At 45.6% G+C, this 15,251-nt stretch overlaps 1 protein-coding gene across 1 annotated transcript in view; it reads right to left on the reverse strand.

The window, feature by feature from the left end:
- IQGAP2 (IQ motif containing GTPase activating protein 2) overlaps positions 1-6,680 on the reverse strand; it is a 259,957-nt gene extending 253,277 nt beyond the window's left edge. The window contains exon 1 of the mRNA XM_087430147.1: positions 6,427-6,680. Within this exon, the coding sequence (XP_087286273.1) occupies positions 6,427-6,472 (46 nt within the window). The 5' untranslated portion in view covers positions 6,473-6,680. The remainder of the gene's footprint in view (positions 1-6,426) is intronic.
- Positions 6,681-15,251: the final 8,571 nt, after the last annotated feature.

Consider the following 15,251-nt stretch of genomic DNA (forward strand, 5'->3'; position numbering starts at 1 on the left):
AAGAGGGTAATAGTATATCAGGAATGCCTTCTCACCCACACTAGAGCAGTGCACCAGAATCAGCTAGAGGCTTCTAGAAACCTTGCTGCACCCACCCCCAGAGTTTTGACCCAGAAGGTCTGGGTGGGGCCGGGAATTCGCCTTTCCAACAAGTTCTCAGGTGATGCTCTGCTGCTGTTGCTGCTCCGGGAACCGCTCCTTGAAAACCACTGCACTGCCTGGAGAGCCAGCTGTGGGATCCTTTTAGGCACATTGCCAAGAAGGACCATACATAATCCACGACTGGAAAATTAAGGGAGCGTCCAATTACAGTTTAGTTAAATCTGTGTGCCTGCTAATGAACCGGAAATGTAGCATTAGCCATTTCTCAACAAAACATTTGAGGGCACTAAATCAAGTGCAATTTGAGAATTAAAAATTACTACAAGTAATGGAGAGAATGAGGAAAAAAGAGGTTGGAGAAACCCTATGCCCTAGATAATTTAGTTGTCAGGATCCTTGCCCTGCTCTAACTACACCTTTTCTTCTTACCCGTTCCCAGAGAATTTACCTGCTGGGATAGTGTACTTAGTTGTCTGTCTCCCTGGCTGGAATCGGTGAGGTTCTGGTGAGGGTCCACGCCTACCTCTCTCTGAGTTCGTTGAATACCAGCAGTTCCATAAGCATAATCATTCTTCAGTAATTTCTGGCCTATCCTGAGCAAAAATATCTGACAAACCTGACCATCCAAAAGAATTCCCAAACCTGGAAGCATGTGAAGGGCTGAGTAGCAGAGAGCATGGGCACCAAATGCACACATCTCTCCTGCATTTCGACCATGCACTTCAACCACACCTAACCTTCCCACCACTGCCCACCTCACAGGGCCACTCACCGATGAAAGTCCAATGAAGAGTAAAAAATAAAGGGGGGGGTCTCAAAGAACAAGACACTTCAGCGAGATGGGATCAACCCGCTCTCCTCAAGACAGCTCTAATTGCCATTCGTTGCCTACAAATGAGGGATTCCATGACAAATCCCCTTCCAGCTACAGCTCCCTTCCATAGCATCTATCCATACATCCTAAACTTCAACCCCGCCCAACTACCCACACAACAGATGCACTGGAATGCCTTTCAGTTGTTCCTCCGACCTTCCTCAAGGTCATGTTCAAATTTGAAGCCTTCCTATTGCCCCATCCAAACCCATCAACTCTCATGTCTTCGCTTCCACAGAACTTGGAAGTTCACTAAGAGAAGTATAAGCATCATTCTTCATCTTCCGGATTCTCCTATAAGCTGTAACCATCTTAGTCATCTTTCTTCATCCGCAATGTGTTGTACATATTAAGTGCTCAATTAATTGAAATAACTACAATTTGTTTAGCACCATGTGCCAGAAACCACATGAGCCACCATTACAGGAATATAAACCACCACCCTTCAAGGTACAGGAGAAAACCCCAAGGTTGCTCATGCAGTCAATGGCCAAGTCAGGACTCAAACCCACATCTATTTAACTCCAAAGCTTTTGCCATTTCATCAACACCATTTTTCAAGGGAGAAAAATAAAATAGAGCAGTAAAGTGAAAATGCATTGGCTCACTGGTCACCTACTCCACTACAAACTTCTGCCTGATTTCTCATCAGCCCCAGACTTTAAGGCATGGCCAGTACAGTCGGCACTTGGTATCTACAGCTTCCGCATCCGCGGATAGGGAGGGCCGACCGCAGGGACTTGAGCACCAGCGGATTTTGATATCCACGGAGGATCCTGGAACCAATCCCCATGGATACTGAGGGATGACTATACACGTAATAAAGTGTTTTACAATTTACCCTATTTGGAGTCATTGGAGCATGCCACCATACTATGGAAAAGCCTTTCTTTCATTTCAGTGCCTCACAGTGAGATGCGATGTCTCTACCTATATATGTAAAATCCTTTGATGAAGTCTGGATATACTCTATAAAAAGCCCATGCATTCTTCTATGCTTTTCCCTGGGGGGTAAAAAAAAAAAAAAAAAAAAAAAGCAAAATCAACTTTAGAGCATACCATGCATCTACTTTTAAGAGAACACACTATCCAAATGGCTGCAGATTTTTGCAGTTTGATAAAATCATGACAAACACCGGACACAGACACATGGGGCAAACCCCCTATGATTGGTTCAGGGCAGGCAAACTGGCAACAGCCAAGGAGAAAAGCCTTCAGGGTCTGACAGCACTGGCTTTCCAGTTCCCACTGTCACCAGCCAGCTGTGTGGCCTTGGGACAGTATCATGGATTTCAGCTGCTCTGTGAAATGGGGAGACAACTGGCCTCCCCAAAGGTGATGACGAGCGGATGATAGCAGCACACGAGAAGCCCCAGCCCCTGGTCACTTCACAAATCTCCATTCCGTGCCCCACGCTGAACTGCCTCCCCTGCAGGACTCACCTGGCTGTCACATCAGAAGCTGAGTGGCCTCTGTTTCTCTTTTGGTTACCAGGAAGACTTGGTACACTAGATTTGTTTGTGTACCAGCCTTTTGAATAAAATGAGCTGTTAAAAAGTTTGTGGAGGAGGACGGGCAACAGCAAACCAACGGTTCCCTAGAGAAAAAAGGGGTTAGCTAACACTCTAAACTATACTAAATTCTAAGACAAACTCGGTATTACAAGCTTAAACTCTCCCAAACAAGTCATTTTGGCTAAGAACATGTGTAATTAAAGTTAAAAGCACACTAAAATAACACTTGAGCTGTTGACCTTAAAGATCCTTTTGAAAAGCTCAACCAAAACATTAGCACATGAAGGAGAGAGTTGACTTTTTGTCTACTAAACACAGCATCGCATGGCTACACTGCCTGTATCCTGAACCTTCTGCGGCTCGAAAGAAAACACTGATAGAACGTTAGAGGCACGCTGCTGCACACAGATGGAGTCAATCCTGTTCTACACACCTGAGTTTAATTCAGAACCTAAATTTCTTCATCCCGGATTGGTACTGGGAAAGGGATAAAAGGTTTAGTTATGTTGCCCACCCCAATACTCCAGGTACCAGGCGATCTAGAAATCTCACCATTCAGACAAGAGCATTATTCAAAAGCTCACAGCATCAGCCAGAACATCCCCCCACAATGCACACATACCCACGGTATGCTGGGCTTATGTTGCACTTTTTAAAAGCAGCCAACAGTGAAACATTGATCACTATTATGTTTACAATGTTTCTCACGAAAGAAGTTTTGCAGAGGGTAGAAAACCACAGTTCTTGCCACATGCACACTGATCACCGACCCACAGCGGCACTTAACTGCTGATTGCATCATCAGTGATGAGGGCAATCATCCGAGGCCAGTCACAAAGGCCCTCTGCTGCTATTGCTGGTCTTTTTAACTCTCAAGTAACTGGAACAAAACTTTTTACAAATCATGGTGGCAACGTGGTTTCAGAATTTTGCCACATACATCAGTTCATCACAACAGCACAAAAATTATTTGCAAATCATACTTAACCATGTCATTTCAATTTGGTTTGAGTGTAGAAAGATATTCTGGTTATAATATTATCTAATATTCTGGTTATATCTAAGTTAATGTAAAAAGGCTTCCACCTTTTCCTTTCTCCACTTTTCCCCTGCAGAATTTCACTAGTGAGCTGATAATGCAGCTTTGTTCTGTAGTAATGTCACACAAAATAACTTTACAGGTTGCACGAGATGTGGCGAATACGGAGCAGCAGGGATTAAATAGAAAGTGGTCTATTTAGTTTTAATTCAGCACACCAGTGTGCAAGTCAGGACGACTTCAGTAATCCCTCAGGTCAGAAATCTGAGACGGGAGCCTTCATGGAGAACTCATTGAGAAATCCCTTAAGTACGACTTACTATGTGGTATTGTACAGACACTCAGCCTGGTGGAGAGGAGAGATACTATAGCAGCTCTGAGCAGAGTTAATTTACTTTGTACAAGAATTACTGAATTAAACGACATTTACAAGAGGAGAAGGAAAGACAGCAGAAGGCCAGACCTAAAACAAGTGTAACAGCTTAATTCAAACTACCAAAAAGTTGTTTTTAAAGCCCACTCTCAAATATCTTTTACTCAGAATGTACAGCATGGGAACTGAAATTACAACAATGTATAGGGAATTTGTTTCTTTGTAAATGTCGGGGATAAAGCCAGTTTGGTATAGTTCCAGGTTTTATTGAGCCTGTACTTACCAAAAAAACAAATAAGAAAAAGCCCAGCCCAGTAACGCAACAGAGCAAGGACAATCCTGCATTATCCTCCCCCGCCTTCCCGTGAGGAGCCCACAGCACTATTTTCAGTCTTGTGTTGACAGAAGGCCCAGACAGCCAACAACCACCAGAAATTATCTATTCTAACACATCAGACCATCCCCTTTTGCATGAATAGTGTTAGATAGTACCTATTAACACTAAGGTATATTCCACTAGATATCATTTTAAAAATAAACTATATCATTTTAAAAATAAACTATGTTAAAAATAAACATTCATGGACCTGATATGAAAATTATAGAAATGTTCATTTTAAGGACATAACAGGCTATTGTATTAAAGCTTTAATACTTTAGGGTGACCATAAAGTTTGGAAACTGGCAAATATTTTCCATTTTTCACAGTGTTAAGTGACCAAGAATGTCAGCACTTGCTAGGCTGGGGGAAGTTAAATGGGAGTGATTCCAACAGGGTGGCACACCACCCCATTACACCAGACTGGAGAAAGGCTGGATGATGATTTCCAAAGAAAGTGCCGTGTGGAGTGCTCTTCATGCTTGTGAGATCTGACTCTCCTTGATCGATGCTTGCGGGGGGGGGGGGGGGGGGTGCTAAAACCACAGGTGCATTCAGTGAAAACCAAGCACCACCACAGATGCACATGCAGAGATTGATGGAAACGCTGCGCTAACGCACTCCATTCACGGCAACCGAGCACGGCACATGGAACTAACGAGGGACGACACGGCCAGCAGATCATAGTTTAAAATGTGATATCAAAACCCATTGTTTATGTGTATTCGCCTTGTTTCCAGACTGTGTGGTCATCTTATAATTTGACACAGCGAAGCTACCATACGTTCCGGGAAGGACTTGCACCAACCTGAGGTTGACGCCACACACTCCGGATGAGCACAGCGGGCCTCCTTGAACCCAGAGAGCGCTGCTGTCCGTGTGGTTTACCCAAGTGCCAACTAGTGAAGGCTGCAGACAGCCGGGTCCTAGCTGACTGCTGCATGCTCTTCCCTAGAGGACCGAGGCTGCGCTGACTCCTCAGGTCTCTGCCTCATTGCCCGACACCAAAAGGGTCACATGGGAAAACTAACCTCCCATCTCACGCTCCATTCCAAGACTGGCGGCAGGAAGGGGAGGGTGAACTTAGACAAGCGGACCACTCCCTTTTTTTGATTAGGCAAGTGTGTGGCCCTCCCAACCAGCCAGAACCACACAAATCACCCCGCAGCAGGTACCACCACCTTACCCAAACCTCTGCCACCAAGGCCAGCCTGGGCAAAAGTTAACCTGTGGCCCTCGGCCATGGGTTCACTAACAGGGACAATCCTGGAGAGAGAGAGAGCCAACTTTGTTTGTTTTAAAGGAAATACTTCCTGGCACATGTTTAGTAAAGACTCTGAACTCTGCACATGAAGCCACGTGGTTGGTGCTAATCTGGTTCCATCCACTCACGATCCGCCAAAGCAACCTCTTCCCGAGGGCAGTCTTGGCTGGGTAATCGACACCATCTCGCTCAAGTCACGCGGGCTCCGACCGGATCCCGGGCGCCCGGCGCCGCGTCCTCTCCCCGCGGGACACAGTGCTCCCGCGCGCGGCACAGTCCGCGCGGGTTTCAGGGGAGCGGGGAGGAGACGGGCTGGGGCCCGAGGTGCCCCCTTCGGCACCAGCAGGAAAGGACTCACACCCGTGGCGCCCACGCTGGCTCTTTGGGCTCAGGTGAAGTCCGAGAGAGTGGGGTAGGTGGGGACGCCTGCCCCTCCAGGAAAGTCGACTGTGCCACTAGCAGAGCGCGCGGGCACACTACTTGCGGTGCCCACCTGTAGCCACAGCAAACAAACTTTCCTCCCCTTCTGAGCTGGCAGAATCCGGTCCCTCACGCCACCCCCTGGCCCGAGTCGGCAGCGGCCCGGAGCTCCGCGGGCTCTTCACCTGATACCCCAAAACCCCCAACCCAGTCTGTCCCAGACCACAGACCCAGCGCTGCCAGCGCGCCCCGCTGGGGTTTGCGGGCTAGAGGGTGGGGGTGTCGGCTGGGGAATGAGAATTGATGGGGAGAGCGGGAGGACGCCGCTCAATATCCTCTGCAACTCCGGCTCCCAACTCCGCCAGCCACACAGCCGCTGCCCTCCTGTTCCCTCCGCGGCGCGCACCCGCTCCCTCGGCTTCTCCGACGCCTTCCTTGGGAGGGGGACTCCGCGCACTTACAGCCATAGCGGGGTCTCTGCAGGGACGGCAGCTCCTCGTGGGGCATCCTGCGCGGCTCCGGGGGACCGCCCGGGGCGCGCCCCCCGCGGCTCCCCTCGCTGGCCAGGCTCGCCAACCCCGCGCCCCGCCGGCGCGCTCGTATCCGGCCTCTCGCTGCCCTCCCTGGCTGCCCCGAGATGGGCGACCAGCTCCTTCGGTGCTCCTTCGTCCGCGCCGCTGCGGCCGCCGCGCGCTGACACCCAGCAAAAGTGAACTCTCCGCCCTCGCGCCCTCCCGGCCCGCCGCCGCCTCCCTCGGCAGGTTTCCTTTCTCCTCCAGCCCGGCCCCGTTATTCACCGCGGCAGGAGCGCGCGCCGGCGCAGCGACCCCTACCGCGCGCGGGGCGCAGCGCCCGGGCCGCGTGGGCCCGCCCCGCCCGGCCCGGGGTTGGAGGAAGGGGCTGAGCGGGCCGCTGGGCCGGGATCCCCTGCAGCTGGGGCCCGCGCACAGCTGGCCTTGGGGCTGCGGCCGCCCCGCCTGGTTTTTCACTTCTGGAGCACTTAGAGGGTGGAAGTGAACCTCTGCCGAGAAGAGCAAGAGAAACCGCAGAAGACACAGGCAGCCCCCGCCGCCCGGGGTGTTGCTCAGTTACAGAAGGACAAACAGCGCGGTTCCTTTTCCTCTGGGGAGGCTGCACGGTGACTTCTTTTCTTTTTTTTTCCTTTGAAAGTTGCTTCTGTGACTTTGTCTACAAAATACAGGGTTTCCCTTTCATGACAAGAAATTGAGAGTGTGTGTGCGTTGGTTGGAGGGGCAAGATAAACACCAGCAGCCGCTCAAAACGACTGCGAGTCATGCCCGCTCACCTCGCAGCCCCTCCCCCTCCCGTGTACTGAACTGTCGCCCAGCCCAGCTGGGGTCGAACGCCACAAAAACCTTTTCCGGCTAAGCTTTTGAGGAAATTAAACTGCATGGGGCTATTTTAAAAGGCGGGTTTTCATGTGGTCACCTGGAGCTGTTTTTCTCTCTGTGCCTCAGAGTGAAAAGATCTGGAGGAGGGTGGGACTTGTCTATACCTGTGGCCTCTCCTGCTTGTCGCATGCGGAATGCGTGGGCAACCAGATGGCTGGCAAAATAAAATAACTGGGGTAGAGTTATGAGATGATTTAATTGCAGAAAAGGTGGCATAGTAACAATAACCATTTTTAAGTATGCAAAGATACAGAGAGTGGCCAGCTGTTTTCACATGGGAGGTGCAGTCCTTCTCAAACTTGTTAAAGTTCAAATCCTTGGGCCCACCCTCGGAGCTTCCAGTTCAGTTGGTCTGGGCTGGGGCTCGTGAATTTGCATTTCTGACAAGCCGCCAGGTGATGCTGACACTGCAGATCTGCAGACCACGCTGACAGTACCTGGTTCTGTTGGAAAGCAGACACAACCGATCTCAGCTGGACTCAGGGAACTCTCCTTCAGAAGGCGTAGCAAGAAGATTCTCCCCCAACCCCCATCTTTTTTTTTTCTGGAGGCATTAGATTCTCACTTGGTTGGAATAGGATGAGTGGGGTTTTCTTCCTTAAAAAGCAGATGCCTCTAATTATAAGAGCAATTCAAAGGTGAAATGGCCACGTCTTGAGGCACAGCATCTTGTCCATCAGTGTTCACCAGAGGGGGATATGTTCAGGAGGATTTCCTGTGTTGCAGGACGTGCTGAATTGGATGATACCTGCAGTTCATTCCATCTCTATGATTCCATGGATTAAGTACTAACAGTTAAGCCCTTACTTGCACATGTCAATTTTCAGTGTAAGTGTATGATTTAGGGCCCAAATAAGTGGGTAGTCTGTGTATTTAGAGGTGGAAAAACATCACTGTAAACTAGAATGGTCAAGGAAGGTGATAGGACTTAAAAGTATGGTTTGAGGTAGACCTTGAAAAATGGGTAAGAGTTGGATGGGGAACGTCCATTCCTGGAAGTCTGGACTGGAGCCCATTAATTTGCATTTCTAACAAGGAGGACACTGACCATCAGGCTAAGAGGATATTATCACAGGAGCGTTGGAGAGCTCTTTGGGGCATGAGAGCTGCGTGATGAAAGGAGTTTGGAAAAGGTGAATCTTGCAGCAGGTTATAGGACGGATTAGAGGGGGGCAACCTGGAGTTGCTGACACCTGGCAAGGGGCTGTGGCAGAGGGCAAGGAGAGAGTCAGGAGAGTAATGAGTTTGACACCAGTAAGAGTGATAAAGGGGAGTTTTAAGAAAAATAAGTTGGTGCCATCAACACTTAGATATCACAGATAGTAATAAGTAGCTTGAGTACATATCTGTTAATGGTGGCAAGTGAAGGTTAAAGCATAAATAGGAGATCTGCAGGAGAGTAGTTCTAGGTTCTTGTTCTAGCTGGTTAGCTCTTCCCTGAGGGCTCTGGGGAGGTTCAAGGCTCTGTCATGGCTAATGTTTCTATGAAGAACTTAATGTAAGAGGAAATTCTAAAGGCAAATGTTCCTGATGTTTTGCAAGTGCTGAAATTAATCTTTGAGATTTCAGTCTGCGTTCACTGTGTAACACCAGTACTATCTCACAGATCATGTCTCTGCAGAATCGCAGAAAAGAAACTTGTCTGCAGAATCCTGGGCTATTTTCTCTTAGGGTTTGACATTGGAGAGCGATTCAAATAAATATGAGGCAATGTGCCAACTTACTTTGCCATCTGACTATGCTTGCAAGAATATTAAAAACAAAAACTGAGACCATCTAGTGAAAAATGTTTTTTTAATAAAGAAAAATTTTTTCTTTAATGTAAAACAAAAGATGACATTTGAAAACTACTAGACATGGTAAAACAATTTTTAAAGCAATATTGTTTAAAAATTTTTTGTTGTTTAAGGCTTATCTCTCTTTTTTTTTTTTTTTAAATTTTTATTTATTTTCCCCCAAAGCACCAGTAGATAGTTGTATGTCGTAGTTGCACAGCCTTCTAGTTGCTGTATGTGGGACGCGGCCTCAGCATGGCCGGAGAAGCGGTGCGTCGGTGTGCGCCCAGGATCCGAACCCGGGCCGCCAGCAGCGGAGCGCGTGCACTTAACCGCTAAGCCACGGGGCCGGCCCTTATCTCTCTTCTTTTGATAAGTTGAAATGAGCTTAAAGGTGTTTGAAAAAATGCCACTTTGTTTTTATAACAATAACATTATTTATATCAACAGCATCAAACAGGATAAAAACCTATGTTTGAGTAAAACAGCACAGAAGTTTAACATTTCATTCACCTTTGAAATGATTTGGTAATTTTCCAATAATATCATGTTATTGATCATTTTAACATATTTACCAGAATAGTGACCAATGTGCTTTCAAAGGATTACCAGAAGTGACAGGGAAGAAGTGACAGGGAAGAAATTACTCAAGGCTTTTTTATAATTTTATTTATTTGTTTTTTCCCCCAAAGCCCCAGTAGATAGTTGTATGTCAGCTGCACATCCTCCTAGTTGCTGTATGTGGGACGCGGCCTCAGCACGGCCGGAGAAGCGGTGCGTCAGTGCGCGCCCGGGATCCAAACCCTGGCCGCCAGCAGAGGAGCTCGCACACGTAACTGCTAAGCCACGGGGCCGGCCCACTCAAGGCTTTTTAAAAAAAATTACTCAAAGTACACTCCTCCCCATGCTGTATGAGAACTCCTAATTCCCTATACTTGTCAAACTAGATTTCCACGGCTATGGAAGAATAGAGTCTAAACTACGTTCCAGGCCTCCTGAGAGTCTCTGCCCATTGCTTTTTCTACTGTACATATTTTTGTTTATATATACATATATATTTTTTTTCAATGAAGTCCTTTTTCACTTCACTAAAGCCTGTAATTTTGGATAATGTTCAGATATTTTGTCAATGTAAATCGGCAAGCCTTTTGGCAATCTTGCCTTTTTATCTTTGCTTTGAAGTTAAAGTTGTAAACAAATCAAAGTTTGGAAAGTCTGTCTAAACTTTAATTTTAGCAAATAAATAAAGCCATACACAATCCCATTATTATTTTTCCCATTTAATAGTTTAAGAAAGTTAGAACTCCAGTGACTCCAAAGGTGATCCCCAGGGTAGCCTGGAAATGAGCAGCAAGAGAAGAAGCATTGGTTCTAGGTGGCCCCCTTCACTTTTTATCCCCTTTACCCTGCATTAATGTCCTTAATTGCATGTATCATCTGACATACCATATGGTGGATTATTTGTTTACTGTGTGTCACCTCCCTCTAGAATGTGAGCTTCTTGATCTCATTCTTCACTGCTGTGGGCCCAGGACTTGCAGCAATGCCTGGAATGTAACAGCTGCTACTACATGCTAAATTTACTAAATACTAGCGGATTTACTAAATATTGATATGTACTGGGCACTATACTAGGAATAGCTGTAACTATCCATCCTGTACCAACTCCATGAAGAAGATATCCTTATCCTATCTACCAGTGAGGAAAAAGACCCAGCGAGTCTCAGAGGCAGTAAATGGCAGCTCTGGGTTTACCTGAGTCCAAACTTTTTCCCCAGCACAGAAGCCCATCTCCTGTTCTTTAGACTAACAAATTGAACTACAAATGTCAACATGTTCATCTTCTGCTAAATGCATGTTCCCTTTTCCCAGGTGAATGCTAAAGGACCTACTACAAATGCCCCCAAGTTACCATCATCCATTTGCCATTACAAAGAACTAGGGACCTGGGTCCAGTCTGTGTCCAGGCACCAGCTCTGGTTATAGTTTCACTGATAATCCCTTACCGTTCCCTGTTGGTCTGGTGTACATTAATGAGATAAGATCTGAAAGGTGCTCAGCAAAGGGCTCTACCACATACGTGTAAACTTGTTCCGAATCAATTTATTAAAATCATTCATGCTTTCCATTGACTATAACTTCAAGTATGCTTTATCTTAATCTCAGATTGATCTATCTTTGGCAGTAGCTCTTAGTCCTAGCTTTAATTTTTCTTTGCCTGACTCTTATACTTCCCTTCTGGAACACTCTGTCTTAATTGGTTGATGAGAGGCAAACAGACTTCTCGATGACCTAGGAGAGCTTGGATATTTTGAAAGAAGCATCGCTATCAGGGAATGAAAATTAAAACAATCATTCGGTTGACAATAATTAAAAAGTTTGACAAGTATAGGGAATTAGGAGTTCTCATACAGCATGAGGAGGAGTATACTTTGAGTAATCATTTTGAGGAATAAGTTGGCCATCTGTAGTTAAGGTAAAGATGTACATTTCCTGAAATCCAGCAATTCCACACCTACTAAGATCCTCTAGAGAAGCTCCCACATATAGGGAAACAGGCACAAGGATGTTCATTCCAGGGAAAAACTGCAAACAAGCTAAATGGCATTTAGTGGCAGAATAGATACATTGTAATATACAAAAATATGATAGAAAATGATAAATACAACATGATGCCATTTACATGCAGTTACAAACATACAAATAATATTACGTATACATATGAGGACATATGCATGTAGTAAAAGTATACAAAACATGCCCAGGAAGAACATACCAGATTCAGAACAGCACTAACCTCTGAGAAACTAGAGAAGGGAATGAAAGCTGAGAGGGTAGACAAGCAATATCATATATATCTACATTTAATTTCCTTTAAAAAAAAAAAACTGAAGCAAACATGGCATTTGTTGTATCCAGGTGGTATGTACATATTTAATATTTTATCCTCTGTATCTCTATGTTTGGAATACTTTTCAAAATATTTTTTAAAAAGAAACCTGCATTCTGTTAGTATAGTCAAATAGAAATAATGTCTTTGTTGGTTTACCAGTTTTTTAAGTTCAGATGCATTTAATTTTCTTGGTGAAGGCAAATCTATATTATTTCCAAACAAAGCCTCATTGAGATAAACATGTTGATGGTGGCAATTTGAATATGCAAACATATATATCTTTCCCGGAAGGTGCTTATTATCTGGTGAAGGGATTGTGGCTTCTACCCCCAAACTCAGCTGCTGCTAAGGGGCTGCCGGAACGGCTTTTCCATTTGGGGACTGGTTAGTGACTCCCGGTCCTCAGTTACAACTCGACAAGGGATAGCTCTTCACTTGGTGGATAGGAGGAAGGCTGACCATCGGAGCGGTCTACTGTCTAAGCAGAAATTGCCGCTTTCACAAAGTACTGCTTGAACGTTTTGGTGGGGCTCCCTTCATTTTAAAGCCTCTCTCTTTTTTTTGTTTTTTGGTCGCTAACCAGCTGCTGAAGCTCAGTTACTCAGCTCATTAAGAGTCAACTTCACATCTGGATCTGGTCAGCCCGAGGCTAAGCGTAAAAGCCAGTAGTGAACCAAGGAACGCCACAGCCAGGGAGGCAGAGATCACCAATGCCTGCCTTTTGTCGTGCTATAAACACAACTGTCACCTCATACTCAACAGACAGAAAAATCAGAATCAACCGATTCCACAGCACCCCCATCTACCAATGGGTCTGTCCGCTGTCCTCTGGGTGCCATCCCCTGTTAATACACACATTTTCAGTCCCTTAGATTCAAAACCTCCATTTTTTTGGATTCCTCCAGGATCATTCCTCAGCGTCCAGGCACTGAGACCGGTGGTCGTTTGTGACTCTCTCTCCTTTGTTAATGTCTCTTCTTTCTTCTTTGCTGTCATCATCACCACTACCACTCAGGTTCAAGCTCTTATGGTCCTACACCTGGGCTATTCCAATGGCCATTCCTGTTGGTTTTTTTCCTTCTTGCAATTTAGCTTATTTCCTCCTCTGAATTCCTGTATCCAGTATTTTTATTGGTACCCTCCTTTGCGCCTTTAGCAAATGCTACCTTAGTTGCTATTTATGTTTCTATTGTCCTCTTGATTAAAAAAAAAAAAAACTTGGCACTTGGAGTACCCAGATTTCCCCTTTACTTCCCAAATAGTAAACAAAAAAAGTGACCCCAGAGGGTCCAAGACAGCAGTGTGGGAAGTTATGGCTGTTGAAAGCCTGCTCATTTTCCATGTGTAGAATTCCAAACTAGGATTTTCTCCCTAGAGACTTTGAGAGTCTAAAACTTGAGAGCTTTCAAGGAGCTGGAATCTGAATTTCGTCCAGCATTGAGTAGGTGCTCAATAAAGATTTGACAGTCATAGTAGAGATCTATTTGGGTGCTGGCAGGTGATGACATCAACAAATAGAGTCTGCCCACTACACACAAAGATCATCATTTGATTGCTGCAGTTTCTAAGCCAGGTCAGTAAAACCCGCGGGTTTTTGAAGGCTTCTGTCCCAGTCAGCTCGGGCTGCTATAACAAAATACCATAGACCGGGGCCTTACACAACAGACACTTATTTCTCACAGCTCTGGAGGCTGGCAGTCCAAGATCAGGGTGCCGGCTGATTTCGGTCCCCGAGGAGAGCCCTCTTCTTGGTTTGCAGACAGCTGTCTTCTCATGAAGTCCTGTCAAACGAGAAAACTAAAAGAACTTAGTGACGAGTTTGTTTCCTTGATTTAAGGGAAAACAATCCATGGATGGGAGAGTATGGAGCCTCACAAGCAGCCGGACACTCTTCCCAGGGAATTTTGGAGGAGGGCGAGTTTTGTAGAGAAGAGACAACATGGAAAGAGATCCTGATTGGCTAGGAGGTTGGAGATCCTTACAAGGCCAGAGGTCCTATTTTCTAGGGTCAGGTGAGCTAGCTAAAGCTGAGTTGGAGGATTGTGATTGGTGTAAATTGTGTTTCGAATAGGTGCAGGCTGATTTAGGTTTAGATCTGCGACATGGGCCAGGCCACTGGGGCGCCTCCATTTTTTGGGTCCTGATAACTACAAATTAACCAATCAGTCCTCACAGGGCCCTTCCTGGGTACATGCCTGCAGGGAGAGAGAGATCTGCCTCTTTCTTTTTATAAGGGACGTTAATCCCGTCATGAGAGCCCCACCCTTATGACCTAATTACCTCCCAAAGGCCCCGCCTCCCAATACCACCACACTGGGGATTAGGGGTTCAACATATGAATTTGGGGGGACACATTCAGCCCATAGCAGCTTCTTTTCATTTTCCTAAAATTTCTGTATTCTAAGCACGTTGGAGTGTCAGAGTGGTGGTTTTACCCAGTCACATATTTTGTGAGAGCTTACTATGAACAAAGACTACAAAAGCAGAGTAGGGATGGTGTTACTGAAGTGTAGGGCAGAACCTCTGCTGATCATCCACAAGGCCCAGCGGGGGAGGGGAGGCACTACGGTCACCAGAAAATCGCTGCTTCATGTTCTATCATTTTACACCCTTGATGTTTATTGTTCGATTTCACAAAACCCTCAGCCCTTCTTCCCACTCCAAGTGCTACGTGCTGTCTAGTAGTGTTTGTTTAAATTATTTTTAAATGAATTTAAATTGTTTTCACTTTGAGAGTGAATTCTATAATCTCTTGAGAGGATTGAGGACATTCCAGGAGGTAAAATTAAACAAAATACAACAGAGTTAGGAATTTATCTTTTGCAAACTATAATGTCAACTTTATGTGTCCTCTAACATGTGGTGAATTAAGCTCTTCTGAATGTCTGGAGTTTATATGTTCTCAGAAAATATGTTAATTCGCATAAATTAATATGACTTCAATGTTTCACTGAAATTATATGAGGTGCTCTTTCAAAAAAGAAACAAAGCATTTAGCTGGAAATGCTATACAGAGCATTTGTCCATTGGGTTGGGAAGTCCCTTCCAATAAGCAACAAAACCTTTGATAGAAATTTTGAAAATCTGGCCCCAATTCTGGTGATCTTAAAAAGGAATTGCATATGAAATGTACCTAGGATTCCAAACCTCCAATGGCCAGAAGATCTGAACTCACGGTGATTTTATTTCTGATTTTTACACTAATT

This window comes from Ceratotherium simum, chromosome 4 (assembly GCF_057802395.1).
Source record: "Ceratotherium simum simum isolate JZ-2026a chromosome 4, ASM5780239v1, whole genome shotgun sequence".
In the NCBI taxonomy this organism is placed as follows: domain Eukaryota; kingdom Metazoa; phylum Chordata; class Mammalia; order Perissodactyla; family Rhinocerotidae; genus Ceratotherium; species Ceratotherium simum.